Consider the following 22,277-nt stretch of genomic DNA (forward strand, 5'->3'; position numbering starts at 1 on the left):
TCACAATTGTGAAGTGCTCATATTAAAGTGACGAGAGGACAATTTAGTACCTTTGGCCTGTTTTTTGACTTTATAAATGAGGAAACCTGTTGTGGGATTCTTGCATCTTCCTCTGAAGCATCTGGACACTTGGAGATTGGATACTGATCTAGATGGGACCCAGATCTGGTCCAGTTTGGCAGTCCTATGGCTATAAGAACAGAGGAGTTGCATATCAGATCAGTATTCCCTAAGTGTGTGCTTGCCATTGCAGTTAAATATTGATACTGACAATTTTTCATATTTCCATAGAGAAGCTGGGTTGATATGTCTTGATCCTCCATTTTCAAATGAAAAAGCAAAAGGAAACATTTTTTTAAAAGGTAGCTTTTCGTGCCACCTTCATGCATCATAAATTAACAGGGACAGAGCCTCATTTGAGCTCAGTGCAAACTGGATGAAATTCTGTGGCCTGTGATACACAGGAGGTCAGACTTGATGATCTAATGTTCCCTTCTGGCCTTACTCTCTGAATTTTTTCCTTCAGTCTCTTATCCCTCAAGCCATAAGAAACATCTGAGTATTTTCCCCCTAGAAACTGCAAGATCACTCTCTCCAAGCTGCCTGACTTGAATATCGATTTTGTAGTGTGATTCTAGTGTCTATCTTTATGCATACTCTGATTCAGAGAATACAAGTCAATCACGTATAGGAGACCTGTATTTCAGATGAACCTTTTAATTGTAGAGCCTTGTTTTTGGTGAAATGTACCTTTTATAGATCCATTAGAACAGTGGCTTTCAGCCTGTGGTCAGCAGACCCCCTGGAGGTCCATGGACTTTGCCTGAGATTTCCAAAGGGGTCCACACCTCCACTTAAAATTTTTAGTGGTCCGCAAATGAGAGAAGGTTAAAAAGCATTGCATTAGAACAATGGTTCTCAACAGATTTATAATTGTGGGCTGCATATGCGACTCACAATGTGTTAGGTTGAGAACCACAGCACCCAGCCCGCAACCCGCACCCTCCCCCCTGTTCTTTTAATCCCCCATTGATGGGATTCCAAAACCGCCCTTTGAAATCATGGGAAGTTGTTTCCTGTTGGCCATTTAAGAACGTAAGAGTGGCCATACTGGGTCAGACCAAAGTTCCATCTAGTCCAGTGTCCCGTCTTCCGACAGTGGTCAATGCCAGGTGCCCCAGAGGGCTAAAAGTTAACTTTCCATACCAAACCTTTCCCTTTTAGGATGCTAGTAATATTTTCATATAATAGTAGCAAGACCCGTCAATATCTGCTGTTGCACAGAGCCCGCACAGCAAACAGGCTGTATCCAAATGTTACTTCATTTGTGATCCTGCTTCTAATGTTAACCCTATATTGGAGACTAACTTTCATGTGTGAAGCTGTATATTGCCTGAAGTGTGATTGTGAAGCTGTGTAAAACATACTTACATCAGAACTGACATTCATAACATCCTGACAGATATTCCTGGACAAGCTAGAAATATACATAGTGTGCTTAAAAAAAAATCTACATTTTTGCATCTTTCAGCAGAGAGGGAAGTGGATATAAGTGACAATTTTCCAGACTCAACAGATCTCACAACAGATAGTAGAAATTAATGTTTTTTCGTTATAAGCTAAACTATTAAAATAAATTGGCCATTTATTTTTCTAAACCCCTTCTTTGAAGTGTTGTATTGGAAAGCCTGTTGTGGTGGTGTTTGGAAGGTAGTCAGTTTCATTGCAGGTGTCCTCTTGGCATGTAGGTTACGACAGATCTCAGGGGTTTATTCCTTGTTACATCTGTGTTCAGTATGAAACAGCAACATGTTTTAATGTAAATAACTTCATCAGGAAGTGGACAGCATTCCATGTGGAATCCTAATGGTTCTGCATTGAGCCGCTTTCTTCTATGATGTGCTCAACTTAGCATATAGTGCACATTTTCCCAGGTACTTACTCTGATTCAACTTATATGAAGTTGTTCAGAAGCTGAGCAACATGGCTGAATCACTAAGGAACTGCTGCCATATAGACCTAAATTATGCCAGAGGCGCACTCTCTCCCACCTGCAACGGGATTGGCCCCACCTCTGCTTCTTTCACAATTGTAATTCCGTTCGGAGGGAGTGTTTCCAAAATGACTCCACACTGCATGTAGCCCAGACTAGTTCCCTTGGCAGTGCAATCAGAGAAACTGCTCTGAGCAAATCTGCAGTAACACTGGGTGAAGCTTTTTCTCGTAGCATGTCAAAGCTCAAGGAGACTTGAGTGGTGATGGTGGGAGACACACCCTATAAACTCCCGCACTCCAGACTGTGCGTGCTCTAGACGAGACACCACCTGATGATGGTATAACCAGACTGCCTTTCTAGACACTGTTGGGATGGGACTGCCATCCCAGCTCTGCAGGGTACGTTGCCACTAACATTCTTGCCCCCTGCTGCAAGAGCAGGGCAGAACCCTACCCACATGCTTGAGTGGAGCAAGGGAGGACTAGTTGCCTTCCACTCCAGACAGAAAGCGAACTAGAACGCACTCCTTCCATATACTGAGGTGAATAGTTCAGAGGCAATAGCTACAGCATTGACGTGCAGGTGTCCTGATGCTTTCAGGTTTTTTCAGGTGTCACTTTAATTTGGGTGATGATGAATTTAGGCTCTTATTGGAACTGTATTATTGGTTTTTTGGCAATCCCATCAGTGCCTTAAGTAGCACGCAGCAAAAAGTTCAGACACTTATTTTGTATTGCTTTTGTTAACCCTCTCAGCATGCCTAAGTTCCTCCATTGCTGCTTTGTGTACTTAATTTTGCAGGCTTTAACACTCCCCTTCATGTGCTATGAAATCACAGCTATAAACTGGCAGCTTGGAAAGTATTGGTGTAGATTGCAACCTCTTGTGTAAAGTGGCTTTCCTGTCCTACTGCTGGCAGTTCCATGCATGTTTGCCAAGGCTGGTGTCTCGGGTCTTGTCTTTTTTCCTCTAGATCTCAAGAGAGCATGTTGCCTGCTTGACTTTTAACTTGTAACTGCACTCTGTGAATCTCTCCCTCTCTCAAATCCTGGCCTCAGAGGAGACAGCTTCTCTCTCTGATAAGGCAGCTTCAGGGATTCTGGGATCTGAAAATAAAACCTCTGGCTTGACAGCTTGGGCAGACAGCAGCAGAGAAACAGACAGCAAGTCCTCTCCCTCAAATGAGGTGAAAGAACTGGTGGTTGCTGTAGACAACAAAAGAATGGATAGCTTCCGTGGGCCAAGTGCTGATTCTGGAATAGAGGCAACATCCATTGGGTCACCTGGGTCAGAAGGCTCCCCATTTTCTATTGGAACAGAACCTCATTCCTACAGCCCAGTGATTTCGACTAGTTCCCCAGAACAAACGTATGTGAGCGGCACCAGTATCTGCCTGTCAGAAGATGGTAAGGCTGAACAAAGCAGACGTAAAGACCAAGATTTTATGGACCAAAACAAGGGAGTCACTACAGGCAGTGAATTCAGATTTACTTTCCTGACGGACCAGAAGCAAGATGCTGAGCAATCTCTGATTAAAGGTGTCTATTCGCAGTCTTCCACTCCATCTGCTGGGGAGACCACTCTAGAAAAAGACTCTCCTGAATCGCCATTCGAGGTGATTATCGACAAAGCAGCATTTGATAAAGAGTACAAGGATTCATTAATTAGCAACTCCAGTGATCTCAGTAGCAACTGGGTGATGCACAGTGAGAGAGAGCTTCTTACGGATATCCCAGAAGACCGTGTCTGTGAGTTCCAGGTGAAACCTCGCAGCGGGAGCATTATTTCAGCAGGACCTGGGCTATCACGTCAGTCTTCAGGTACAACAGCTGCATTGGAAGAAGTGTCCAAGTGTGTACGCGAGATGCACAGCTTCACGAATGAGCTGTTGAACTGGGACTTGATTCCTAAAGTAGAGCATTATGAGAAGATTGCTGAAACCTCAGACCTACCTGCAGTGCCCTCCAAAGAAGTTGGCAGCCCTCCTGCGCAGCCAGCAGGCAACAGGACAGAAGTATGCAAAGCACCCTCCCCTCATCCTGTCACTGTCAGTGTCCAGCAGAAAGACAGAGCATATACAGACTTAGCATCTCCTCGATTTGAGAAACATGTTCCTCTGGACAAAGAAGCTGTTAAAATGAAGACTGCTTCACCTGCTGCAGTTGAACTGAAGACTGATGGGAGCTGGCCAAGTTCTGGCCTGGCTGAAATCACAGATGCAGACAGCTCTGGCGAGTCTGATGACACAGTGATAGAGGATGTGCCTGTAGATGTGGCCTATGGAAACAAGAAGCTTGTCCTTCAACCCGCAGATAGCGGTGTGGCACCAGAGGAGAAGCTGGCCTTAGCTCCAGTTACTGCTGGCAAAACGGGAGACTGGATAATTGCAGATAATGAAGAGGCACCTAACAAGCTGCACAAACACAGCAGAGAGGGTCAGTTGCCCTCTAAGACACCAGAAGATAATCAGGGATTCATTGATGGCTTTGAAACTACAGAAGCGCATCCAGACGTTGGAGGAAGTCCAGTTGCTGAAGCAAAACATCCCAAGTTGTCCGCTCTAGATTTGACATCTATAAATATGCAGCATTCTGGCAGCTGGGATCCAGGTCTCCTTGGGAAACCACTCAAGGCTGGTGAAATTCTGAGCATTTCTCCAACGGCAGCTCCACTGAAGGATCTTAGAAACATGCCGAACGAGAGAGTCCCCCTCTCTCTGCCCTTGGGTAATTTGAAAGAACAAGATCATCCAGATGCCTCAAGTGGGGAGAACTTTGTGGATTTCATGCGAGAATGCTTGAAGACAAAGGGTAATGACTCTCTAGAGGACCTGACAGACACCTTCTCAGAGGCTGAAACTGCAGCTCTAAAAACCACTCCTCCAGGAAGAGCTCTTCATAAAGATGAGGCAAATAGGTCAGATGTGAACGTGGATGGTGATTATGCTGTGCGAAGCATCACTGATGACAAGGGCAACTTCCGGAAACCTTTGTTCTCTCAAAGATCTCCCACGGTAGCTCAAGACTTTGAGCAGGAGCAGCTGACAATTAAGGCCCTCAAAGAACTAGGTGGAAAACTGGATGATGAGCAGACTCCAGCACAAAGTAAAATCTCCGCACCTGGAGGGGAAAGAACAGCACAGGACCAGGACACCTCAGCAGCAGCTCAGAAATCTCCCTTGGAGAAGAGACCTCTCTGCATCCATCAGCAAGCAGATATGAAGCCCGCCCCTGCCACAGCTCTCATTAGTACTGATGGTGAAATCCCCAAAGAAGCTGTCTGGGATAGCGTGGCTGGATCTCCAGTAGAACATGCCCTAGTGAGGCTACTGACTGGGTTTTCAGGTAAACGTTTTATTTTGGAAATACAATACCAGTCTCTTGTCCTTATTTGCTTGTCAGACACTCACCTTATTAATACCCTTAGAAATCTAGGTTTACAAAGGAAACCAACTTACTTGCATTATGGGTATAAGAGCACATCTTGGGTTCTGAGTTTTTCTAATCACGTTTTCCTCCTTCCTTGAGAACTTTTCTTCATTAATGTCCATGTGCTTTCTACCATTTTCCAAACAGGGCTGTTTGCTTGCTGAAGTAAGTCTGTCTTGTAGCTGTAAATTATTTGAAAATGTGCCTTATAGTGAGAGACTCAAGCAGCTCTGTCTATTTAGTTTAACAAAGCAAAGGTTAAGCGGTGACTTGATCAGTCTACAAAGAGAACAGAAATTTGACAGTAGAGGGCCTTTCAGTTGAGCAGACAAAGGTCTGACCAGATCTAGTGGCTGGAAGCTGATGTTAGACAAATTCAGCCTGGAAATAAGGTGCTAATTGTGAACAGTGAAGAATTAACCATTGGAACAATTTACCAAGGGCTATGGTGGATTCCCCATCACTGGCAATTTTTAAATCCACATTGGATGTTTTTCTGAAAGGTTTGAATCAAAGTAAATAGGAATTAATTCTGTGGGCCTGTGTTTATACAGGAGATCAGACTAGATCCCAGTGTTCCCTTTTTGGCTCTATAATCTGAATCTACTGCTACCCATTTCTGTATTTTCTGAATGCCTTCCATGTAAAATCACCAATACCAATGTCCCAAGTGGTTTGCCTGCAGTCTTGGGGTCAGAACTCTGCTGGGGAGTAATTTGGGGCATAGAAGGTAGGGAATAAAAGACCCACTGATGTCCATTCCACTAGTACTTCTATGTTAATCCAGATTACGCACAAATCAGCTGGCCTGCTAGAATAGCAAATACTCAGGGCCGAAAACCGTTCTTTTAATAACGTGAAGCCCCAGAGGCTTTTGCATCATGTGATTCATTTTCGAAATGTCTGCAAACACAAGCACTGATTATTTTGTAAGAGGTTATTGTGAAAATTTCTTTACAGAAGATAAAGGCTTGGCTTGGCTTAGCAGGGAAGTATGTGTTGGAAAGAGCCCTGAATAGAAACTCTGTTCACGCTTCCAGTGTGGTTATGCTGGGAAGATGAATTTCAATCTGGTTTTCAAGACTCCCTATCTAGTGTATGGATATAAAATAACATGGGTATTGGGAAGAAGTTCATGCACAGATTATAGCTGGGTTCAGTTAGTGTCCATTCAAGTGAATGGAACGGCACTGGTGACACAAGTAATATTTCCATTAATGCGAGGAGCCAGTCTGTCCTGATCAGTTGTTGAACTGCACTGAATGAAATAGCTTCTGTCTTTGGAGCATCAGTGTGACCGGCCCCTGTTTTGGTGTTCAGATGCTGGCTGAATGCAAGGAACAATTAAATGCTGGCAAGCCGAGAGCGTGGTTGAGTGGGCTGGAGGTGGGGCCCAGAATGTGTAATCTTCCTTTAGAGTCGTGTTTTTCAAAAAATTTAAGATACCATGAATCCTTCTTTGAGATTAAATGGAAGCAACCCTGGGAGAGGATAGTGTGAGTTGGGAAAGGATTTAAACACCAAGGACAGTTCAGTTATTTGGGAGGATCACGGAGAGAAATGGGGTGATCTGTAGTTTCCAAGGGAAGTAGTGGAAGACACATTGCTTGGACTGGGCATTAGACAATACATTGTAATGAGCAGTTCTATATCCTGCACTGCCCGGAAGATGAGACCCTTCCATATCTAGTTCCTGCGAATCTCTTAAATCTTCTATTCAGCCCACCGAGGGGTATATTTCCATAGGAACTGGAGTGCAGGAGTGTTCATACAAGAATACATCTCCGTGGGGTTTTAAATGACCTGAGTGTTTTGCATCCCATCATTGATCTTACATTCACAAATGCAAGGTCAGGAATCCCAGTTCTCTAGGGAAGTGAGGAAAGCTAAAGGAACAGATGAAAGCCAACTGGAAGTTGAGTTTAGTTTGACAAACCTACTCACCTGAGGTGTGAACAGCAAACAAAAAGATGCTGTTGTGTGAATACTAGAGCAGTGTGTTGAGGCATAAAAATCCAGGTACCTCATACGGCTGTTGTGCTGAGAGCTTTACCCTTGGATACTGGACTAAAAGCATGTGTATGTTTGAGAGACACTTGGATTCTAATTCCAACATAAGAAAGACGGCCTGAGAATTGCCAACCAAAATTCTCTGTGGTGAGAATGTGACCAAGGCAGTTACATCCCCTCGGTGTATTTCTTCCTGCCTGTTCAGTGGAGGCTGGCTTTGTTCTCCCTTAGTCTAATACCGTGCAGACAAACTGTGGTTCTTGGCTTTCGCTCTCTCCAGCAATTTGGCTAGCAGACGTGATTCCCTTCTGCATTGTTACATGTGAGATTGACAGCCAGGCATCTCTTCATGGATAAACTATTTTTCTACAGGTCAGGAGAGAGCGACCCATTTGAAAAGGGCTTTTTACAAATTTATCTTTGGCCAGTTGCCAGGCTCCTTGGTAGCACAGAAAGCGCCACTCCTGTCTCTCACAGTAACAGCCTTGTGTGCTTCGTAAATGCCTCCTCTGTCCTCTTCTGAGGGCTCTGGATCTGACTGGGGACGAATTGTAAAGAACGAAGCAGACTCCATTAACCTATTTGGGTTCCTGTGTAGTGTAGCAGTTTAATCCGAGTGAAGAGGGCTGTGTTTTGAACCAAAGGGGGTTGAAGCATCTGCCTTCACAACCTGAGCAGTTGGTCCTATGCTCACTGTACATATAGCGTCCTTGCTGCATGCTAAAGGAATGCAGGCTCCTAATATGGCTCCTCTCAACCCACCGCTTTCATATTTTGCTTGGCTACAAGAATCCAAGCTAGAATACTGGATACACATGAAGGTGCAGCTGATTCCAGCCTATGATCCTCAGACCAGCAGGAGGCTGGGAGCTGTAAACAGGCAGACAAAGATAGAGCAATCAGATGGAACCAAAGTCTGGTCAAAATTCTGAATGTTTCCTTAACCTCTGATCTGAGTTACAGCACTTCCCATATTCATCGTAATTCATCCATCAGCCCTGGCTCTCTTTCCTTAATGCTTGCGCAAGGTAAAAATAAAATCGCTAATTCTCCAGCAGCCTGTAATTTGTTTTATTTTTAACCACCCCACCCCACACACTACACTGCCAGGTATGTTTTAAATAAGCTGTCACACTAGTGGAGTTCATCTCTGAATATTTAAACAAAACAGAAATATCTTTCCCTTTCAAAGTTGCGGCTTCACCAAACCCTTTAACTTATCTAAAGCAACCATGAAAAACATGGGGTAAACCCTGGAAATTCCTCCTTTTCTTTTCCGCCAGGAGGAGACTTGAATAGCTTTCTTGCAGAGTTTGAGCTGGGATCGTGGACAAGTGCCAATGTTACTGAGAGTGGTGCTGGTTGACTGGCTGCCCAATTCTCTTCTCCCTCCCAACCCCCCATCTCAACTCCCCCCAGCAGCCTGTCGCTAGTAGAATAAACAGCAGAGGAAAACCGGTTGGGGACTGCTGCAAATCCTTCAGCTTAGTTTTTGTTCAGTCCTCATGCTGCCGTTAATGACAATGGCGCCCTCTTGTAGCGGAAGCAGGATACGGCAGGCAAAGCAATTAATACCAAAGCGGGCACCTCCTATCACCTCCTATTTACGAGGGCTGAAAGACAAAGCCGCTCTAATCTAGGGGATACACGAAGGGATCTGCCTTATTCTGAACTGAGATTAAACCCTGGATGTGGACCAGGTTCCCTAATTGTGGTTTTAAACAGCTGTTAAAGAAGTTATCTTATCTGTAGACTAGAGCTTTGGAGAGCAATTTGTGGTGTGGGAGTTAGTCCGAAGATAGTTGCAGATGAAGCTGTTGTATTGTAAGTAGGAGATGTCACCCATGTTATCAGTACTTCAATATCACAGCAGTGGGCGCTGTGTAAGCACTGCAGACCCAGCAGTGGATTTGGTGGCAGGTAAGGGCTGATGTTTTCGACACCAGTGTATGGTGGCTGGGTACTATGAGAAGCCTGCCTGGGGTGTGATTTAACCTGGCGTATCAGCTTTGGGGAAAGACAAATGTTACTCATTTTCAGTCCCCTTTGGGTAAACATACGATGGGCCGCACTAAAAATGAGACCTGTGGGGGCGGTAGTGTAATAAGTGGACTGTGATGACTTCATCCTAGCTAATAGGCATTTTGAAGCTATTGCCGCTGTGTTCCCAGTCTCTGGAGCTCGGCTCACTCAGTTCTGCCCCATGTGTCGCTTTTGCTAAGACTTGCTCAGCACTAAACAGGCTCCTCTCATTTTAAAGTCAGTGTCCTTGATTGCTAGCCTTCCTCCATTAGGGTGACCCCCTCCGTCATATTTCTTGGTGCATCACTGCATGGTCTTGCTCTTTAACCCTCCAGCAAAATCCGAATGCTATGTTGCAATAGCCCAACCATTCCTAGGCCTTTGGGGCACAAGGCTGACTTCTTGGCACATTCAAGTTTTGAAGGAATGGGATGTGATGGAAGGGAGAGGCCCTTACTCAAACACAAATCCACAATGATGAAGGAAATGCTCTCCATGCTAACTTACATGCTGTTTTTAAAAACTTGATTTGAAGCTATCATTGTGACTGACAAGCAGGTATTTCCCTGCTCAGACTGTCTTTCATGACAGCTTACTCTGGACAGGCCCACTTCTCTGACAGGGTAACATTGCCTAGCAGGAGCAGAGGATGGGAGGTTACCAGCTGTGCTGCTGATATTGCAGATTGACTTCACACAAACTGCTTAACGGTGCTGCTTCCTGAGTGTGAAGCAAGGCTCATACTTGCCTCTCTCCACTGGGGCTGAGTGTTTGAAAGCTAAGAGAATTCTGCCTTGGGTTTGTTTCCACATGTCGGGCTTTGAGTCCATCCCCTGTGTTCTGTGAGATCTGTTGTATGGAGACTGATTAGCTAGTGCTAAAGAAACACTAGTTAGAAAGGATTTTCCCTTCTAGTTTCATTAAAGAAGTATACCCCTGCTTAATGTTACATATTTGCAAATGCATTCATGACTGTGATTGGGCCTCTGCACCTGTTGTCCACAGTGTATACCGTAAGGGAACCTATGCTATAGGCCATTAAAGCTCCATCTGAGTGAAGATTACTTAGCAAGGGCCTGTACTGGATCCCGCACTGTCCAATACTTTCCACTGCTCTGTTACCCCCGCCTCCGTAACTTCCCCTTGTTTTGTCCCTTTCCTTGGCAGTGCACGATCTGATCTTCTGGCGGGATGTGAAGAAGACAGGCTTTGTCTTTGGCACGTCACTGATCATGCTGCTCTCTCTGGCCGCCTTCAGTGTCATCAGTGTGGTTTCTTACCTCATCCTGGCGCTGCTGTCAGTCACCATCAGCTTTAGAGTCTACAAGTCTGTCATCCAAGCTGTACAGAAGTCTGAAGAGGGACATCCATTCAAGTGAGCCAATCCTTTGTTCTTAGAGGTGTGGCCATTGGATAGACCCTCCAGTTACATAGCTAACGGGAGTGACGTGCCCTGAGCTCTTCAGCATGTGGTAGCACTGGTTATCAGTGGAAATAGGAGCAAGATGGGTCACACAATAGCATGTTCCCTTCTGCTCTTCTGGTTAATCTGTATCCTGTGCCAGGAGAGCGAGTGCCCTGCAGTTCATGACCTACCCACCATCCCACCCATCCGGAACCATTGCACAGAATGGAGTGACTTTGGGATACTAGCTATCTGTGCCCCCTGCTGGAGTAAGAGCTTCTAGCAGCATCCTGATTGTTATACACACAGCAAGCTTTGGGGGGCAACAAAACTACTTAAATGCAAATTTGTTGGGGCAGGAACTGCCTCGTAATGTGTATGTATATTGCGGTCGCAATCCTGACTTCTTGTTCCGTGGCTACCATAATCGGGCAAATGGTTAAGGGCTTATCTAAACCTGAACATTAGTCCGAAATAAAATCGGATGTGAATTTGAAGCAGATTAGGAACAGTTAATTTGGAATTTTGGAAGTGGATTAAGATAATTTGGAGTAAAGTGCTTTTATTCCAGAATAAGAGCATCCATGCAGGTAGCTAATCAGGAGTCGTTCCCCATGTAGACAAGCCCTTACTTTGCCAGTGGTTGCAGCAGAAAAGATTCCCAACGTAGTTGGTGGAACCTGTGGCTTTAGAACCCAGACAGCGATGATGTCCACACTATCCATCTTATATCATCGTGGTACTTAGAAGCTCCAGCCAGGCTGGGTCCCATTCTGCTAGGTGCTGTACAAACATTAAATGACTGCCCTTGCTCCAGAGTTGAGAGTTTGTGATCTCCTCTCTCAAAAACACCTCTCAATATAAATGTTCATGTCAAGTCCACAGTGAAGAGGTCTGTGCATAAATAATGCAAATGTCCACATCCTCCAGGGAAGAACTAACTGGATCGGAGCCACCCAATTCTGGAGATTTACCGTACTGGGATGTTCTTCCACACTAATCCTGCTGATGGCACTTCAAATGCAGCAGGTGCCTCCAAAGCAAGTGTAAATGTGTTTGAAGACCTCTCCTTCCCTCAGTTATCACTCAGGATGGTGCTGTCCCAGTTCACCACCGCTGCCCTTTCTCCCACCCTATCTGGTTCTTGTAGCAAGTGTAATGGGTTTGAACTTCCAGGGTCAAATCTCAAAGAACTTTCCCTCTCTTCCTGGCTGTGGGGCCTGCTCAGTGTTCTCTGCTCCTAGTGGAAGGAGCCAGTCCACTGGGGCTTCTTACCTTATTAGTCCTCCCTGAGTAACAATGCCCCGGACGTATCATTTGTGGGGTCTAAACTTGAGATCTCCAAATCTAAAAGGATGAGGCTCCAGTGCCTGAGCTAAAGGATTCCTTAGACCATAAGCAATAGCACACTCCTCTACCTCTGTGCATGGTTTGGCACCGAGGGCAGGGGGAGAGTCATACTGTTAGCATAGGGCTGATGTCTCTCATTGGGTGCAACTCTCTTGTTCTTCCAGAGCCTACCTGGACCTCGATATCACGCTCTCTTCAGAGGCCTTCCACAACTACGTGAATGATGCAATGGTGCACGTCAACCGAGCTCTCAAACTCATCATCCGCCTCTTCCTGGTGGAGGACCTGGTGGATTCCCTGAAGGTTGGCAGGGGGATTCCCTGGTGGCAGGGGCTATTGTTGGGCAGTGACTCTTCGGGAGGGAAGCCTGGCTCTGGTGATACCTGCCTTGGGGAATCTTACTTAGAGCTCTGCAGCCCAAGCTGAATTCTGGGCAGATCTGAAGTGGGAAAACAGTGCCACAAACAGATGAACCAGAGATCAGTGGGACAGGCCATTGCCTGAGGAAGATAGTTGGTGAAATAATATTAGGAATTTGTATTACAGCGCCAGTCATGGGCCAGGCTTTGTACTGGCTGCTGTACACACACAACAGACATTCCCTGCCCCAAAGAGTTTAGAATCTAAGTGGTGGTGTGACCTTCCTAATAAAACTCTATATCAGAGTGCCCAGATCAGCATACAGTGACTGGTGCTCTAATATGGCTCTGATCTAGCCTGCGTAGAGGCAGGTCAATGCTGCTGAGCAGCGTGGTTGGGTCCTGTTAACAGAACTGCACTGTTCCCTTTGCAGCTGGCAGTTGTCATGTGGCTGATGACGTATGTCGGGGCTGTGTTCAATGGGATCACCCTCCTCATTCTTGGTAAGAGAGCGGGCACAGTTCAAGAAGGCAATGGGCCTCTGTGCAGTGGGGGCGTTTCCTGGTCTATCTAGAACCTGTTCCTTTCATTGTCAGTCAAGGAGCTCATCCAATGTAGATGACATGGACCTCAAAGACTAGGCCTTGGGAGCCATTGCATCAGCTTCTAGTGTGTCCATTCCTAAACAGTGAACCTCTGTTTAATCCCTTAGTTCTCTTATGGGCAGGGACTAGCAGTTAGGAAACCAGGGTTCGACTCTGCCATGGGGTTGCTGAGCACCCCTCAGCATTTACTAATGGGTATTAAGGAGCCAGAAGGATGGCCAAGTAGCTAGCACACTAGGTTGGAACCTAAGAGACCCAGGTTCAATTCCCTGCTCTGGCACAGATATCCTGTGTGACCTTGGGCAAGTCACTTGGTCTCTCTGTGCCTGTTACCCATTTGTAAAATGAGGATAATAGCACAGCCCTGCCTCAGGGGTGCTGGGAGGATAGATCTGTTAGAGATTGTAAGGGGCTAAGGTAAAGAGGGAATGGCTAGAACCCTGTCCTGATGCTGACTGTATTGCAGTAATTCTCTGAAAGCAACAGTGCTGCACCTTACACAGGGCAGTATGTTTCCATGAGCAGTCAGAGTGCAAAGGGCTATTGCCTTCCCAGTGACCTGTCTGTCTCTTGCAGGAGAATTGCTGATTTTCGGTATTCCAGTTGTCTATGAGAAATATAAGGTGAGTCGCCACAATCTCCCAGCACATGCATTGTTTAGCTAGCAGATGCCTGAGGCACTGGATCCTCTTCCAAACACTGTAAAAATACCTTGCAATAGACGTTGTCAGAATTCCCTGTGATGCATGTGCATTTAAGGCAGTGGCTTCGTCAGAGGAGAAATGCAGACATATCAGGGGTCTTCGTGGTCCTAGCTAAAGTTTGCCTATGCTAAGTTGGTAGCTACTTTACAGAGGTCAGGTTGATCATGATGGCCCCATCTGGCCTTAAAAGGTAAACAGATACAGCCATTCAGAGAACTTGTGAAGGGAAGCGCTGCTGCTGTCTGTTGGATACACTTCCCCTTCCAGCTGTCCTAACCCATTGGTTCTTCCTTAGACGCAGATCGATCGCTACGTTGGAATCATCCGGGACCAGACTAAGTCGCTTATTGCAAAGTGAGTCCACTTGGCACTTCTCTAAAAAACCCACGATCAAAATAGCACCTTCCCTGTCACCTGAGAGCCAGGAGTCCCAGGCAGAGGACTCCTCCTCCTCCTCCTGAGGATTGGACCTTCTGTCTGTACAGCTGCTAGCATAGTGGGGCTTCTAGGTGCAGCAGTACCAACCCCATCTGAACTGGACATAGCTGTTGTGAATGAGCCTTGACTGGGAGTCATTGCTAGTAAGGGTTGGGGTGCACATGATCTGCTGACTTCATATGGACCATGCAAGTTCATTGTCTCTTCAAACTGCTCTTGGCTAGTAAGGCTTCCTTGGAGGCAAGTAGTGCAGACCTGCTGCAGCGGGGAGAGGCGCCCCTCTCACCGGCCCTAGCACGGACCTGCCCTGGACTTGCCGTGGCTGGGGGAGAGGAGCCCCTCCCCAGGCCCAGCCCAACTGGAGCTTCTGCAGCTGGGGAGAGGCGCCTCTCCCTTGGCCCTGAGCTGCTGCAGTGAGAGGGGGCTGTGGGGAGTCCTCTCTCCCTACTGCAGCACCTGGGGCAGCCTGCATCCCTGGCTTCACCCCAGAGCCTGCACCCCAACCTTCTGCCCCAGCCCTGAGCCTCCTCCCACACCCCAAACTCTTCATCCCCCAGCCACACCCCAAAGCCATCACTCCTAGCCAAAGCCCTCAACACCACACCCAACCCCTTGCTCCAGTCCTGAGCCCCCTCCCATACCATGAACCTCTCAGCCCCACCCCAGAGTCTTCACCACTAGTTGGAAAACACACACACACACACACACTCTCTCTCTCTCTCTCTCTCTCTCTCTCTCTCTCTCTCTCTCTCTCACCACACCCAAAGCCTGCACCCTTAGCTGGAGACCTCACCCCCCCCCCCCCGCACCCTAACCCTCTGCCCCAGCTCTGAGCCTCCCCCCGCACCCAAAACCCCTCTGCCCCACCCCCATCACGTGAAGTTTGTTATGTGCACCAATATGGAGGTGATGTGTCACACTTCACTGGTGGTGAACCCTGCTTCATACTGCAGAAGAGAAGCATCTCTGCTGGGCCTGTTGGTGGTTGGCGTGGCAGTTACAGCTACTGGGCCTGTTTCCATTTGACACTCTAGATCAGGAGTGATCAAACTTACTGACCCTCTGAGCTGCATACGATAATCGTCAGAACCTCGAGAGCCAGGTGCACCTGCTAGGGCTCAGGGCTTCAGCCCTGCAGCAGGGGGTAGGGCTTAAGACTTCTGCCCCATGGGAAACGCCTGCCAAGGCTCAGGGCCCCAGCAAGCACACTTCACGGGGCTGAAGCCCAGAGCCCCGCCAGAGGCAGAAGTCCTGAGCTCCCTTCCCCGCCAGTCTGTTAGGTGGAGAAGGGGGGGCATGGTGGGCTCCAGGAGCCTTTAACTATAAAAGAGCCAATGTGGCTCGCGAACCATAGTCTGGCCACCTGTGCTCTAGATGCCTGACTGCCGTTGACTTGTAGGGGGAGTTGGACACTTTGAAAATCCCTCCCTTAGTTGCATTCCAGTAGCTCCCAGTGTAGTGTGCTCGTCCTTGTGTACATACATGCGACTGTCCAGCCCCAAAAGCTTACAGTCTAATCTAATTCTTCCACGGCTTCCGTGAGCACAAAATTCCTCCACAAGCCAAGAGCGTTTGGAGCACAAGATGCTCTTCAGAACAGGTGCTGAACAGAAAGAAGAGAGCCACATGGAGGGTCCTCAGTAAATCTAGTGCAGTGACAACCCAGTCATGTCTGCAGAGCTAGAAAGCCTCAAAGCGTGGGTGTCTGCTGCCTGAGCCAAAGCCTCCAGTCCAGGAGCTTGTAGCCTCATCAACATCTTGCATGATCCTGTCATAAGTTAATGAGCATCCAGATGACCTCTTGGCCCTTAAAACTCACCCTTTCCCTACTTCTTTTCCTGTAGGATCCAAGCAAAACTTCCAGGAGCGGTGAAGAAAAAGCCAGAATAAGCTGAGGGGTGGGCAGCCCTAGGATCCAGCCATTACTAAACTTCATGCGATAGTTATAACCATTGTTACTTGTACCTATGAAGGAACATGCTGAGTCAGCTTGAGCCTGCGTTCCAAGCGTTTCTTGTTATTATTTGGCATTTGCTTTTCTAAGCCTAGAATTGGGCTCAGAACGTGCACCAGACTAAAGGAGACCTGGCGTCCACACCCTTAAGGGAGCCTCAGCACACCTGAACGATTGTAAGGGTCTTGTCCCTGATCGCAGGGAACCGAATGTTGCTCTGAACGCTGGCTCCTCTTCGGTTCCCAGCCTCCAATGCGGGCAGGGTGGCTCTCTGCTCGACCAAATGCTTTCCCGCCTGCCAATGGGAATCGCTGTGAGGAGACATCCCCCTCTTTCCCCCCCCCCTTGGCTTCCTGCGCTTCTACAGTCCCTGCTCCCCAAATACTCTCCCAGCCGGCTCCTTGGAGGTCAGGGACTTGTACCGAAAGGGGTGGGGTGGGAAGTCCAGGAAACTCCCCCCTCAACCTTGCTGAGCGAAAGGGGGATTTGTACCCCTACGTGACATCAGTTCTGTGCTTTAGTCTGGTTCATCCCTCTCCTCTCCAGTTCCTTTAATGTGCCCCCCCCCCTTTGCCAGGGGGTACCTTTTATTTCTTACTCTGAGATGAAAATGTCTGTATCTGCTGTACACTGCTGTAAACTTGTGTAGAGGAAAAACAACATCCCCCTCCCCCGAACTCTGCATGTGACTCCTCTGCTGTCATAACTCCTATCTCAGACCCCGGAGGGGAGGGCAGGTGACCACTGAGAGCTGAACTACTGAGACAGCGCCACATGCTGCCTTGCCCGCTTGCCATCCTGGCAGCAGGGAGCAAAGGTCCCTTTGAACCCTAGCTGGGCGGAGAAATGGTACTTAACACTAGTGTACAGAATAGTCTTAGAGTGGCAGATTTCACAGTTTGTGTTTCTTGTACACTCTTCACTCGCTGAACTTTATTTGAAGGTAGCTTTGAGTTTCCTCTGGTTAGAAGGAGTCAGTCTTTAACCAGCCTGCTGTGCCCGGTTAAAGGTGGCGGCTCTGAGACCTAGACCAAATGCCCACCTCTGTTGCTTTTTCCAGGGGGAAAGGAGGTACTGCTAGCAGGAGTGGGAGGGAAATGCCCAGTGGATGAATGAGCCATTCATTCAGCACTTTGGGGCAAGGGGGATTCTCACCTCCCTCGTGTCAGTTTAGTGTGGCAGGGAGAAGGGAGGCTTTGGCTGCTTTAGAGAAGCTCAGGCTCCTTTTTAGCACAGCATCTGCTAATGGAGATGGGGATTCTGAGCCCTGCAAGGCAGCGTTTAACACAAAAAACACAACTCTGCTTTTGAACTGAGCCCAACTGACTCAAAGCCTAGATGCAGGTAGTCTATTACAGGGAATATGCCCCCAGGCCTGATAAGCCACAGGGCTTATAACTGGCTGGGCCACCTTCTCTTGCTCCCAAGCAAAGCTGGTGGGAATGAGTGCAGGGAATTCAAAGCCTCTTTGCTCCTGCCCTGGTCTTTTCTCAGCATCACCGCAACAAACCACGTTCTCTGCTTTCCCCAGTGGAAACTGCACTGATTGTCCTGCCCTGACTTCTTTCCACCCCTTCCCCAGGACCTCTTCTGCACTGGAAGCTGTCGGCCCAGCTCTTACGTCTGTTCTGTTACTGCTGTTGTGAGATACGTTGAACAGATCTTTGTGCCAGGCAATTTTTATTTTTTTTAAAGAGAACATGTAGACAAAAAAACCGAAAACAAACTACTAATGAAGCTCTGTGTGTGTGTGCGTGCAGCATAAATTACAGTAGTGCCCTGGGAGCTGATATCCCAGTTCCTGTCACACTGCAAATGATGTGGTATTAATAAAAAAACACCATGGACAGGTCCCCACTGGCTTCATTTCCTGTGTCAGTCATCTTGGGGGGTTGTCGGGGTAGATGGTGGGTGGGATGGAGTTAGCCTCCACAGCTGGAATTCCCCATAGCTCCCCTGTCATTGGGGGAGCAGGGAGCAGAGCGTTGGGGGAGTTCTGGTTCTCTTCCGCTCTTTCTGTCGGGCCTTCTCTTCAGGCTGGGCCATTGAGTGCCTTATCTTAAAAGCTTTGGGCTGAGGATCAGAATTGACAACTCCACTCCTCAGGCCCTCAAGCTAAAGCTCATCTCTGCAGGAGAGTATCAGTGGTCAGTCAGACTCCTATGAAAAGATGGCAGCACAGATGTGCTGCATGGCGCAAGAGCTGGGTGGGATTTTGAAGTTGCCATTGAGCTATAAACACTCACCTCATCCACCACTTTGACTGTTTCTACCCATTTGCTTAGTTCAGGGCAGCAACCTAACTCAGTTTGAGGGGAATCCAAACTCATCTCAAGATGCTTGAATCAATTGAGTGTCTGTCTGCATGGAGGTGGAGCACTGAATGAGTAAATCTGTTTCTACCCACAGTTAGTTCACCTGGTTTAGGAAGAAACTAAGCCATTTTTAAGACAGCTGAAGTGACTTACAGCATCTGTGCTAGACCAGGTGTTCAATCAGTGAACAGAACTCTGCAGCTGAGCCAGTTAGTTATTCTTCTGAATGCTCCTCTTTGCCCGAAAGAATTCTAACTGACTCCAACTCCTAAAGCACCGATCTTGCAGACTTAAGCGGTAGAGAAGCACTGGCAGTAGGGTGCTTTTTAGGGGATAACACCGCAAATTAATGCACTTCAAAACTGCATCATTTGAAAGGTTTTATTTAACATGTTTACAAAACATATGTATATAAAAAAACATACTGATGCAAAACACCTTTTCACGAGGACCACATACAAATATTCCAATACTGTCGCTAAAGTGTAACAGGCATATAAATATAATTCAGAACATTTACATGGTAGCTACAAGGAGCAAGTTGCTCTCGGGAGGGGAGGGAGGGATGGTGTATAAAAACATTTCACTCGAAACCACTGAGGCTTCAGGTAGGGCTTAACTGAGATGATTGTAGCATCTAGTCAAGATGGGCACAGCTAAGTCTGTAATGCAAATGACACCAACCTGCCACCTGGTTTTTGCAATGTCATTCTTGGTAGGGAAGATTGAGATTTGAATCAAGCTGTTACTCTCCCTACGCCTGGAAAATTCTGGAAAGCGTGAGGCCTCTCAGCTGAGCTACCTAACTCCTACGCTGGCAAGCATGACTGCTCCTCGGCCTAGTGACCGCTACCACTCACTATAGACTTCACGTGAGTCTGAAACCAGCTTTGCTGGACATGCCTGCAGCATGTAGCAATGGGGACGATGGCAAAATGTCCTAATGTTGCATATCTTTGTATGTTACGAACTCACCTTCCCTGCTCTCCAGAGCAGGGTATATACAGAGCTGGAAGGGAAGCCCAAGAAATGGCTCTGAACACCATCCATGCAACAGCTTTGGAACCATGAAGACTTCCCTTGGATAACCACTTCCAACACATCAGGTGTGGTCACTAGAGCATGCTCTGAGATGCTGGAGCTAGCACTAAAACCAAGGTAAGAATCTACAAGCAAAATGCCTCAAGTGCACGCAGCTTCTGATTCCAGAGGGAGAGCCTGCACCTCCTGTGAAAAAGCAGGCCCGTGCCATGGGGCAGGAGCTTGGTGCCACTTGGCATGTTACCCACGAAGGCCTGGAATGTTAGCTTGTGTCTTCCACCCTCCTGCCAAACCTGCTGGGTGGGGTAAGGGAGGCTTGGGCTCACGGCCCTGGTTTGCTCTTCAGGCCTCTACCTTGAAGCTGAAGAGCTGCTGAACCTCCATTCGTGGCTGAGGTGGGCCTGCACGAATGGGCCCTGGTGTTGGTGTCCAGGTGTACACAAGGAACGCAGTCCCTTCCCCAGGCGTGAGCTGTGCCACAGCAGGTGCACAGAGGAAGCGAGATTACACAGGGGCGGCTCTTGAACACTAGCTATGCAGGAGGAACCCCTCGCTAGCCCTGTCAGCTCCACAGGAAATAGCCTAATTTGACACCATCAGCTCAGGATTGAACAAAGACTGTGAATGGCTTGCCAACTACAGAACCAGTTTCTCCTCTCTTGGTTTTCACACCTCAACTGCTAGAACAGGGCCTCATCCTCCCTGATTGAACTGACCTCGTTATCTCTAGCTTGCTTGCTAGCATATATATACCTGCCCCTGGATATTTCCACCACATGCATCGGAAGAAGTGGGTATTCACCCACGAAAGCTCATGCTCCAAAACGTCTGTTAGTCTATAAGGTGCCACAGGATTCTTTGCTGCTTTTACAGATCCAGACTAACACGGCTACCCTTCTGATACAGGAAATAGCCAGTCAGTCTAGAAGGCTTGGAGCTGGGTATTTCTACCAGCTGCCTGATGCTCAGCTCCTGCCTTCCCATCGCTACACCCAGCTCTTAATAGCTCAGGCAGGGGTAACGGTGCTGGCTGGAGCCCAGAGCTAGTCTTGAAAGGAGGGGGCTTTCTGTGGGGCAGTAAAAGTGAGGCTCAGGGTAGTGCTGTTAGATTTGCATGAGACCCTGCCCCCCCCAACCCTGGGCTGCAGCAGAGCTTGGCTGGGAGGAAGAAGACCTGCTCCTCAGCTGAGAGCTGGGGGGGAAGAGGAGTGCTCAGCTGTAGGGAATTCTGCACCACCTATCGCTAGGGCTGGTTTCTACTCTTCACACCTACAGGCCTGTTCCCTGCAATAGGGGACTATTCCTCCCAGGGCACGAGAGTGTTTAGCAGCAGATCCAGTCCTGCATGATGGGCTCTAGATAGTAACTTGTGCAAGCTCTGCCCCCTTCCAGTCTCGCAGCCTGAGCCAAGCCAGGGCCCAGGGTTTCTCCTTGCGGTACAGGGGAGGAGCTGTATGAGAATGAGGCCTTGTTTCTATCCCCAGTTCACTCCCCTCCCCCTGCCCATGCTAAGGTAACTGCTGTAACATCTAAGCACCTTTTTGCTCTAGATTATGCAGCACGGATCAGAAGCGGAGGCCTATCGAGCCCCTCCTACCTCCAGTATCTTCCCTGGCTGAGAGCAATGGGCCCAGCCAGGCTGCTTCCCCCATGCTCCCAGATCAGACCAATGGGCCCTATCCACGCTACAGCCCATCAGCTGCAACCTTTCATCTAAAGTACCACTGGATCTGAGCGCCCCAGCATCCTTAATGCATTTATTCTCCCTCCTCCCCCCAGGAGGCAGAGCACGGCTGTTATCCCCATTGTAGAGAGAGGGGCACTGAGCCTAAGTGACTTCCCCAAGGAAACCCAGGAAGTTTATAGGGGAACAGGGAATTGAACCCAGGTCTTTCAAGTCTGAGGTTAGCACTCTACCCACTATGTCTGCCTCCCTCTTTCCTTCCATGCAGCATTATAGCTGCATGGAAGGGCTGCATTTTGCTGTTCTTTGATGGGCAGCTTCTCTACAGCAAGAGGATGATGGGCTCATGCAGCTGCTCAGAGATGGAGCCTCAAGGGGGCTGTCCCAGTGCACTTTGAAGAGGAGGCTTGCTTAAAACCCATCACTTTGGAGCCTAGGTGCACATGAGCAGAGCTGCCACAGCACAAGGGGCCAGCTGCTGTGGCAGAGAATGGAAAGAGGGTCTCCCCAAGCCTAGAGATTACACATGGGGTGGAAGCACGGAAAGATTTCCAAATATGGACGGTTCAAGTGACATGAGCAAAACTGAATGGTCCCAGCCCCTTGGAGGAGAAGTGGGGGCAGCAGCAAGGGGTTGGTGGTGTAACCCCAGGGCTTCCCCCCCATGCTCTAGGGTAACTCTCTACCCCTTTGCTAAGGAGGCTGGGTGCACTAGTGTGGATTGGCGACTGCCTCAGTAACCCTGCTCAGAGCAGCTAGAAGCAAGGGTGCAAGTGCGGGTGGTTGCTGGGGGGTTTATCTCCATTGGCTCTCTCACCCCCTTGAGTTGCAAGGCTGGGCCATCTTCCAGAAAGCCAGCCCAGCACAGGGAAAGCCCCTCTGTGCCTCAGTTTCCCCCCTTGTAAAGTGGGAGTCACTTAGCACTGCCCCAAATGCAGCAGGGAGGGGCACATTGGCTAGCGTTA

The 22,277-nt window shown here is 48.2% G+C and overlaps 1 protein-coding gene across 3 annotated transcripts in view; it reads left to right on the plus strand.

Moving 5' to 3' along the window:
- RTN3 (reticulon 3) overlaps positions 1-18,125 on the plus strand; it is a 38,001-nt gene extending 19,876 nt beyond the window's left edge. For 2 of the 3 annotated variants that reach the window (XM_030568443.1, XM_030568444.1), the window contains 6 exons: positions 10,624-10,831; positions 12,376-12,514; positions 13,005-13,074; positions 13,753-13,799; positions 14,176-14,234; positions 16,163-18,125. In XM_030568443.1, the coding sequence (XP_030424303.1) occupies positions 10,624-10,831; positions 12,376-12,514; positions 13,005-13,074; positions 13,753-13,799; positions 14,176-14,234; positions 16,163-16,208 (569 nt within the window). In that variant the 3' untranslated portion in view covers positions 16,209-18,125. Of the gene's footprint in view, positions 1-3,054; positions 5,341-10,623; positions 10,832-12,375; positions 12,515-13,004; positions 13,075-13,752; positions 13,800-14,175; positions 14,235-16,162 lie in introns of all 3 variants that reach the window. The other variant, XM_030568442.1, reaches the window with a different exon arrangement.
- Positions 18,126-22,277: the final 4,152 nt, after the last annotated feature.

The sequence above is a fragment of the Gopherus evgoodei genome, chromosome 7 (genome assembly GCF_007399415.2).
Source record: "Gopherus evgoodei ecotype Sinaloan lineage chromosome 7, rGopEvg1_v1.p, whole genome shotgun sequence".
NCBI classification, from domain to species: domain Eukaryota; kingdom Metazoa; phylum Chordata; order Testudines; family Testudinidae; genus Gopherus; species Gopherus evgoodei.